The sequence below is a fragment of the Mandrillus leucophaeus genome, unplaced genomic scaffold (genome assembly GCF_000951045.1).
Source record: "Mandrillus leucophaeus isolate KB7577 unplaced genomic scaffold, Mleu.le_1.0 Scaffold61, whole genome shotgun sequence".
Taxonomy (NCBI): Eukaryota; Metazoa; Chordata; class Mammalia; order Primates; family Cercopithecidae; genus Mandrillus; species Mandrillus leucophaeus.
Window position 1 is genome coordinate 4,759,246 of NW_012106586.1, and position 9,694 is coordinate 4,768,939.

The 9,694-nt window shown below is 58.4% G+C and overlaps 1 protein-coding gene across 1 annotated transcript in view; it reads right to left on the minus strand.

Moving 5' to 3' along the window:
* Positions 1-7,991, minus strand: part of CDX2 (caudal type homeobox 2) — a 10,198-nt gene extending 2,207 nt beyond the window's left edge. The window contains exons 1-2 of the mRNA XM_011999975.1: positions 7,089-7,991; positions 599-744 (exon numbers count right to left, since the gene is read on the minus strand). Of these exons, the coding sequence (XP_011855365.1) occupies positions 599-744; positions 7,089-7,629 (687 nt within the window). The 5' untranslated portion in view covers positions 7,630-7,991. The remainder of the gene's footprint in view (positions 1-598; positions 745-7,088) is intronic.
* Between the last annotated feature and the right edge of the window lie 1,703 nt (positions 7,992-9,694).

Consider the following 9,694-nt stretch of genomic DNA (forward strand, 5'->3'; position numbering starts at 1 on the left):
GGTGTGGTGGTGCATGCCTGTAGTCCCAGCTACTTGGGAGGCTGAGGCAGGAGAATCGCTTGAACCCGGGAGACAGAGGTTGCAGTGAGCCGAGATCACGCCATTGCACTTCAGCCTGGGCAACAAGAGCAAAACTACATCTTGAGGGGAAAAAAAAAGTACTCCAGGCCAGGCATGGTGGTTCACACCTGTAATCTCAGTACTTTAGGAGGTCAAGACAGGAGAATCACTTGGAGTTTGAGACCAACCTGGGCAAGACGGTGAGACCATCTCTGTAAAAAATTTAAACATTAGCCAGTCATGGTGGCTGGAGCCTGTAGTCCAAGCTAGTCAGGTGACTGAGGCAGGAGGATCCCTTCAGCTCAGGAAGTCAGGGCTACAGTCAGCTATGATTGTACCACTACACTCCAGTCTGGGCCACAAAGCAAGACCCCATCTCTATTTAAAAAAAAAAAAAAAAGTGCTCCAAAGACGAATGCTTGCATCCTCCTGCTTCGGTCTCTCCACAGATTTAGATGGCCCCTGCAGCCAGATTTTCTAACTCTCATGGTCCTCTCCCAGGCAGTGGCCCGCCCCGAGGGAGCTAGGCGGTCCCCACCTGCCTCTCAGAGAGCCCCAGCGTGGCGGCCAGCTCGGCTTTCCTCCGGATGGTGATGTAGCGGCTGTAGTGAAACTCCTTCTCCAGCTCCAGCCGCTGGTGGTCCGTGTACACCACTCGGTATTTGTCTTTCGTCCTGGTTTTCACTGTGGAGGAAGGAGAAGTGAGGGCTGAGAACTGCAAGGCAGCCCATCAGTCATGGGTAATGACAAACCTCCCTAACCCAGGGACATTTCTCTTCCTCCACCACCCCGGGGGGCCCGGGTTTGGCTGGTTCCTGCCAAGTCTGACAAGACCCCCCAGAGGGTCCTGTGGGGGGAGGGTGTGAGGCTAGTGGAGGCAACTAAACTAACCTTGGTATTAAGTGGTTTTTAAAAATTAAGAAAAGTGGAAACCTAATTCACACAGAAGATAACAGAATGTAACCACCCTTTCAGTAAACCAAATACAGTACTGGCATAATATTTGACACCAATGGAAAGGGGGCAGGGTGAAGTGGCCAGGATCCTGGAAACATCTAGATTTCCAGGTCTGACAGAGATGGAAGCCCACCCGGAAAACAGCTGTCATTGTGGGCACATGTTGTAGAGGAGGTGTGGGGGTTACTACTTTGCTTTACTACAAGTGGAAAGCAGGGTACAGGAGCTGACAAGGCGCCGGAATCATCCCCCAGACACACCAGGCCCATCTGGTGGAATTCTGAGCTGGGCTCTGGCAGAGGGAACAGGCAGCAAACCCCTCCAGCTAGGGACACTTTATACCTGCCCAGTCCAGGTTTGGCGTTTGGTACTTTTTCTTTTTTGACCCTCCATTTATTCCTGCTGCAAACCTGGCCAGAGTTATCCTGACCAGTGATCTATGCTCATTGGATTGAGTCAACATATTAAATCCTAGATTGATTGTTTTACTGAAGGGCCTTGACAAATAGTGTCCACAATGTTGGAGCAGGCCCGAGCCTGGCGTCTCCACCAGGTCTGTCTTGGCTCAGCCCTTGGCAGAGCCCTGGTCAGAAGCTGTTCTCTCTGGCTCCGTCCCACTTTTGGGTCTTCTTGCAGCTGAACAGGTTCAGTCTCCCAGTGCCCAGTCCCACAGAAAGATCTGAAGGGCCTGGGAGTTGCCTGGAGGTGTTTAATGTCCCGCAGGCTGACTTTGTTCAGGTAAAACCCTTTGCAAACCACAACAAAAGCGTCCTGGGAAGATACAGGCCTGATCAGAGGGAGCTCCCCCGAGCCGCTGAAAGGGGAACACAGCCGCAAACAATGCAGGACAAGGCGATCTTATCAAAGAAAAGCCCTTTCAATGCCTTAATAACAACCACATTCTGTTTGAATTACCACTACTGAGCAAATGGCGGCCCCGGCTTTCATCCCCCTCCCCGCCAGGCGTATTAACATAAACACGGCCCTGCAGGCGCATTTGAATGGCCCGACCCGCGCCTGCTATGAAAGTAAGGGGAACTAACGCGACTTTCTCCGCGGTGGACGCTCGGACACGCGTGACCGCCTCAAACCCACTCCAGGCCAATGGTACTCGCACCTTTTTACAGATGAGGAAATGGAGAATCAGACCAGGTCACGCAGATAGCATCAGGCGGGGTTGGCACCGGAGCCTGACTGGAGCCACAGAGGACACCCCCGGAGCTGGGGCTCAGGGCAGTTCCCTCAGCCGAACACCCCAGGAGGGAGACTCGCCTGGAAGTACCTCGGAGCGACCCTTGCTCGGGTGCTGCCCCTTCAGTGTCCCAGACGGGCCGGGCAACGCGATGACCAGACCCTGTACGCTCTTCGGCCCGCGCCCCACACCCCCTGGGAACCTAGGAGCCGGGCTGTGGAGGGGTGGGATGAGAGGGACTTGTCAGAATTCATTATTGACTGCGAAAGTCACCACCCTCTTTCCGGGCCCTAAAAGAGACAATGGCAGGGCCGGGAAGGTGTATATCAAAGCAGGCCGGGCCGCGTCCCCCACATCCACCCCTTGACAGATGACGCTCCGCAGAGGAGCCTGGCTCCGGCCAGCGGGCTGCGGCCACCCCACATTAACATCACAAGGGCACCCGGCGCCGACTGCGGCCTTGCCACCTCGGCGCAGGACTTCACATCTGCTGACCTCGCGGCCTGGGCTCTGGCGGCTTCCCTCCCGCCCCCTTCCCGGCCCGCACCCCGCGGCCACTCTCCCGGGACACGCAAAAGTCTTCCTTAGGGCGTGCGCGACCTCCGCCACCGCTCCCCAGACATGCGCTGTAGAAAGTGGGTCTTTGGGAGCCAGGATCTGGGGGCCCCTGCCAGGAGGAAGGCGCCTCCTCTTGGAGAAGGGACCAAACCAAAGCTCTGCGGCCCACCCGAGGCTGATCTGTGGCCTTCTCCCCGGACGGCCGCATTCCCACCAGGACTCTCCCTAGCATGTGCACAGTGACGCAGAAACCGATGCCCAGAAGCAGCCCCTAAAGGGCGCTTTGATTTATACTAGCTATAATTGGCTATAAACTTCTGCCAAGTGCCCATAACCAGAGTGCCTGCCCAATTGGGGCAGCAAGGAGCGAAGCAAGAAAAGCGGAAGCGCTGAGGGCTGTGGAAAGACTTGATGAAATAAAGGGGGGCACTCAACTAGGACTCTCCCCACCGCACTTCCTTGCCACCTCTAGGCACACTCGAACACCAGAAGGGGCAGACCCGGAGTCAATGAGCCCCACAGTCCGGCAAACCTAGGATCTTTTTCACATGCACACACACACTCACAGACATCCCTGACACCCTTTAAAGGAAGCTGTGAGAAAATGACCCCTACCTGGAGCAGCGGCTTAATTTCCACCAGGGTTTCCTCCCCGTCTCCTTGCTCTCTCTGCAGACGACTGCCCCTCGGTTTCTTGCCCCTACCCCTCCAGCTTTTGCTTGAAATGACCCCTTCACAGGTCAGAGGTTCAGAGACGGGGCGCGCCCCCCGTCGCCTTAGCAGCTGGGGCAGCACCTTCTTCCCAGCGACAGCAGCTCTACCTGGTCTGTCTGCTCGCTGTACCTTGAATTGGCCTGAATGGCCAAACACTGTCCCACGCACAGCCTAGCCGTCCCCCGACACCCCCCAACCCCCTCCAGGTCAATTCTCTTATTAGATGGCTCAGATGGGGAAAGAGAGAGCGGAAAGAAATGGCCTAGATCTAGCCCAAGAAGGTTCGAGCCTCCCTCTCTCCTCCGCGGCCAGGAGCCACGCAAGCAATGCAGGCGGCAGCAAGTCGGGGAGGACGCGATTCTGCCCGCGTCCAGCAGTGCTCACGCCGACATTCCCTAGAGCTTCCCGAAGATGTCCCGGGGTTGCGAATGAGGAGCTATTGAAAAGAGGACGCCTGAACACGGTGTTGTGAGACTCATAATATTCATTCCCAGGCTCTGTAGGTCAGAGAAGCCCTGAGGGTCCAGAGGCCCCCGAATTTGTTCCCGGACCGTGTCCCTCCTGGCGCGGAGCTCCCAGACAGCCCGGGACGCCCCTGTGCGTAACGGACGGGCGGACGCGCAGCAGCCAGTGGCTCGGCCCGCGCCTTCCCAAGCAGGGTCGGGCAGGGCGCAGCCTCGGCTTACCTTGGCTGCCGAGGGACTGCTGCGTCGGCTTCCGCATCCACTCGCACAGGTTCCGCCGCTGGCCGCCGGGGGACAGCTGCTCGGCAGCAGCGGTGGCGGCGGGCCCAGGAGGGCCGGGGTTGAGCGTTTGCAGCAACCCAGAAGCGCAGGAAGGCGCGGCGGCCGGGTGGTGCGGGTGGTGATGCGCGTGGTGGTGCGGGTGGTAGTCAGCGGGGCTGCTGTAGCCCATGGTGGCGGCCGGGGAGCCCCCGTTGAGGCCGTGAGCCACGGCGTTGGCGGCGGCCGCGGCGCCTCCGGGCGCGTAGCCATTCCAGTCCTCCCGGAGTGGGGCGCCGTACGCTGCCGGCCAAGACGGCCCTGGGGACTGCGCGCTGTCCAAGTTCGCTGCCGCTGCAGCCGCGGCCGCCACGTGGTAACCGCCGTAGTCCGGGTATTGCGGGGGGCTGACGAAGTTCTGCGGCGCCAGGTTGAGGCCGCCAGAGTGGCGTACGGAGCTAGGGTACATGCTGTCTCTTATACACATCTAGATGTGTATAAGAGACAGGGGAAGATACAGGCCTGATCAGAGGGAGCTCCCCCGAGCCGCTGAAAGGGGAACACAGCCGCAAACAATGCAGGACAAGGCGATCTTATCAAAGAAAAGCCCTTTCAATGCCTTAATAACAACCACATTCTGTTTGAATTACCACTACTGAGCAAATGGCGGCCCCGGCTTTCATCCCCCTCCCCGCCAGGCGTATTAACATAAACACGGCCCTGCAGGCGCATTTGAATGGCCCGACCCGCGCCTGCTATGAAAGTAAGGGGAACTAACGCGACTTTCTCCGCGGTGGACGCTCGGACACGCGTGACCGCCTCAAACCCACTCCAGGCCAATGGTACTCGCACCTTTTTACAGATGAGGAAATGGAGAATCAGACCAGGTCACGCAGATAGCATCAGGCGGGGTTGGCACCGGAGCCTGACTGGAGCCACAGAGGACACCCCCGGAGCTGGGGCTCAGGGCAGTTCCCTCAGCCGAACACCCCAGGAGGGAGACTCGCCTGGAAGTACCTCGGAGCGACCCTTGCTCGGGTGCTGCCCCTTCAGTGTCCCAGACGGGCCGGGCAACGCGATGACCAGACCCTGTACGCTCTTCGGCCCGCGCCCCACACCCCCTGGGAACCTAGGAGCCGGGCTGTGGAGGGGTGGGATGAGAGGGACTTGTCAGAATTCATTATTGACTGCGAAAGTCACCACCCTCTTTCCGGGCCCTAAAAGAGACAATGGCAGGGCCGGGAAGGTGTATATCAAAGCAGGCCGGGCCGCGTCCCCCACATCCACCCCTTGACAGATGACGCTCCGCAGAGGAGCCTGGCTCCGGCCAGCGGGCTGCGGCCACCCCACATTAACATCACAAGGGCACCCGGCGCCGACTGCGGCCTTGCCACCTCGGCGCAGGACTTCACATCTGCTGACCTCGCGGCCTGGGCTCTGGCGGCTTCCCTCCCGCCCCCTTCCCGGCCCGCACCCCGCGGCCACTCTCCCGGGACACGCAAAAGTCTTCCTTAGGGCGTGCGCGACCTCCGCCACCGCTCCCCAGACATGCGCTGTAGAAAGTGGGTCTTTGGGAGCCAGGATCTGGGGGCCCCTGCCAGGAGGAAGGCGCCTCCTCTTGGAGAAGGGACCAAACCAAAGCTCTGCGGCCCACCCGAGGCTGATCTGTGGCCTTCTCCCCGGACGGCCGCATTCCCACCAGGACTCTCCCTAGCATGTGCACAGTGACGCAGAAACCGATGCCCAGAAGCAGCCCCTAAAGGGCGCTTTGATTTATACTAGCTATAATTGGCTATAAACTTCTGCCAAGTGCCCATAACCAGAGTGCCTGCCCAATTGGGGCAGCAAGGAGCGAAGCAAGAAAAGCGGAAGCGCTGAGGGCTGTGGAAAGACTTGATGAAATAAAGGGGGGCACTCAACTAGGACTCTCCCCACCGCACTTCCTTGCCACCTCTAGGCACACTCGAACACCAGAAGGGGCAGACCCGGAGTCAATAAGCCCCACAGTCCGGCAAACCTAGGATCTTTTTCACATGCACACACACACTCACAGACATCCCTGACACCCTTTAAAGGAAGCTGTGAGAAAAGGACCCCTACCTGGAGCAGCGGCTTAATTTCCACCAGGGTTTCCTCCCCGTCTCCCTGCTCTCTCCGCAGACGACTGCCCCTCGGTTTCTTGCCCCTACCCCTCCAGCTTTTGCTTGAAATGACCCCTTCACAGGTCAGAGGTTCAGAGACGGGGCGCGCCCCCCGTCGCCTTAGCAGCTGGGGCAGCACCTTCTTCCCAGCGACAGCAGCTCTACCTGGTCTGTCTGCTCGCTGTACCTTGAATTGGCCTGAATGGCCAAACACTGTCCCACGCACAGCCTAGCCGTCCCCCGACACCCCCCAACCCCCTCCAGGTCAATTCTCTTATTAGATGGCTCAGATGGGGAAAGAGAGAGCGGAAAGAAATGGCCTAGATCTAGCCCAAGAAGGTTCGAGCCTCCCTCTCTCCTCCGCGGCCAGGAGCCACGCAAGCAATGCAGGCGGCAGCAAGTCGGGGAGGACGCGATTCTGCCCGCGTCCAGCAGTGCTCACGCCGACATTCCCTAGAGCTTCCCGAAGATGTCCCGGGGTTGCGAATGAGGAGCTATTGAAAAGAGGACGCCTGAACACGGTGTTGTGAGACTCATAATATTCATTCCCAGGCTCTGTAGGTCAGAGAAGCCCTGAGGGTCCAGAGGCCCCCGAATTTGTTCCCGGACCGTGTCCCTCCTGGCGCGGAGCTCCCAGACAGCCCGGGACGCCCCTGTGCGTAACGGACGGGCGGACGCGCAGCAGCCAGTGGCTCGGCCCGCGCCTTCCCAAGCAGGGTCGGGCAGGGCGCAGCCTCGGCTTACCTTGGCTGCCGAGGGACTGCTGCGTCGGCTTCCGCATCCACTCGCACAGGTTCCGCCGCTGGCCGCCGGGGGACAGCTGCTCGGCAGCAGCGGTGGCGGCGGGCCCAGGAGGGCCGGGGTTGAGCGTTTGCAGCAACCCAGAAGCGCAGGAAGGCGCGGCGGCCGGGTGGTGCGGGTGGTGATGCGCGTGGTGGTGCGGGTGGTAGTCAGCGGGGCTGCTGTAGCCCATGGTGGCGGCCGGGGAGCCCCCGTTGAGGCCGTGAGCCACGGCGTTGGCGGCGGCCGCGGCGCCTCCGGGCGCGTAGCCATTCCAGTCCTCCCGGAGTGGGGCGCCGTACGCTGCCGGCCAAGACGGCCCTGGGGACTGCGCGCTGTCCAAGTTCGCTGCCGCTGCAGCCGCGGCCGCCACGTGGTAACCGCCGTAGTCCGGGTATTGCGGGGGGCTGACGAAGTTCTGCGGCGCCAGGTTGAGGCCGCCAGAGTGGCGTACGGAGCTAGGGTACATGCTCACGTCCTTGTCCAGGAGGTAGCTCACGTACATGGTGGCGAGGGCCCGGGAGCAGACCTCACCATGCTGCCTGGGGACGGACGCTGGAGGCTGCCGGGGGGCACGAAGGGAAAGGGGAGAGGGGGCTCGAGGAGCGGCGGGTGGCTGCGCCCCAGCCTGCGGTGCTCTGCTGGCTCCTCGCGGCGCTTCTGCCTCCGAGGCGGTCCCTCCCTCTGGCCTGCCTCCTCCCTCCCTCTCTTTCTTCCTTCTTTCCTCCCACCTCCTTCCCACTAGGCTGCAGAGGCGGGGAAGACCCGCCACAGGCTGGCGTGCGGAGCCCCAGGCCGGCGGCCTTCCGTGATTAACGAGTGTTTACAAGACTCTATTAGTAATGACACAGACACCAATGGTTGGAGACGTCGAGGCGCAGCGCGCACTCAACGCACAACCCTCTGAAACATAATTTGCATTTTAAAAGATAAGGGGGGGGGAGGTTCGTGAGAGGGCAGCGACCTGATCACAGCTAAATATTCAAACCTTTATTGTTAAGAGCTTCCTCCTTCCAACCTGGTGCACTTTAACCTCCAATCACAGGTTCAAAGAATGAAATCAAGAGACTTACAAAAGACAGGGGAAGAGAAAAGGCTATCTTGGTGGGAATCTGAGCTTGGAGACAGGAGCAGTAGTTGTTTATGCATTTGCAGGGAAGGGGGCGGTCAAGAAACTCCTTCTGTCCCAAAGAGAAAAGAAAAGAGAAACCATTGCTTTGATGAGAACGTTTCTGACCAACCTGGTAGGTGACAAGCAGAGAGCCCTAAGAGATGGGCCATTCCTTCCCGCCCTGTACTCCTGGCCCGGACGACTGCAGCCCTAAACAACTGTCACCTCCAATCAGTTATTTTCTTGCCCAAGGAAATTACTCGCCCTCCGTACAAGATAAATTATGATCCGAGATTCAGGCTGCATCTCTGACTTCATCTTACGTTTGAGATTTGAGTTAAAGCGATTTATTGATAAACGTTTACATTCAAGAATCAAAAGTTTTAAACTACAAAAGTAATGGGCATGTGGTAGAAGTTAGGCTAGTGGTTATTGGCGTGCATAAGGAGGCGAACTAGGGGATCGCTGGTAACGCTGTTTCTTAGGCTGCTGGTTACATGGAGTGTCAGTTTGTGAAAATTCATTGAGCTACACTTGTATTTTTCTTATACTTGCATAAGTGGTTAACAATGAAGGAAAAGAGAATTTCTGCTAATACTTACCTAGGTATTTATGTGTCTTACATCATACCTATATCTTTAAAACTCTTTGTCCTTTACAAAGTGAAACATTCTCCTAAGAAATTTATTTTTCATCTCCAGGAGATCACAAGGCAACTCAGGGCCGTTATTAACGATTGTTAATGAAAAGCTCTGAGTTGAGAAAGGATCTCTCTCGGTTTGGGAAGCGCTGCGGCCAAAGGGCCTAGGGCTGGGAGCGACCGCCTTGGGGACCGGAGCCGCGCAGCCGGGAATCGGGAGCTACCCCGACAGGAGCGCGGAGGCGGCGAGATTCGGCTCTCGCGCGCGCCCAACTGGGTTTCAACAACAGCGTGGAGTGGGCCTGCGGCCGCCGTTCACCTCCTATACAGCCTTTGACAGCGCTGCCAGATTCGGGAATGAGGATCACTGCGGCGAGGCCCGGCGGGCTGGGCAGCCTGACTCGGTGGCTTTGAGCGCTCTCAGAACCCGCGGGCGCTCGCGGCACTCCTGGAGACCTGCACTTGTCTGTTATTGTCAAGCGTTTCGCTCGGATATTTGTCACCATCGCCTTCATCCTGTCATTTCTGGGGTGCTCTCCAGTGTCGTTTATCTCCCTTGAGCCTCACATCCCCCTAGGATTTAGAACAAAACCTAGGAGGTGTTTTTATCCTCCCCATTTTACAGGTGACAACCAGCAAGTTGCCTCTGCAGACACACCTGAAAACGATCAGAACTAACCTAGGGCTGCGGGATCCCCTGTTTTTGGTTCCTCCCACCCTTTGTGTTTGTAAGGAAGAAGGCTAAAAATGAGGGTGGTGGGGTACCCAGGGGCCAAGGAGCTGTGCACTCAAGAGGTGGGAGGCCGAGCCGGTCCTCCT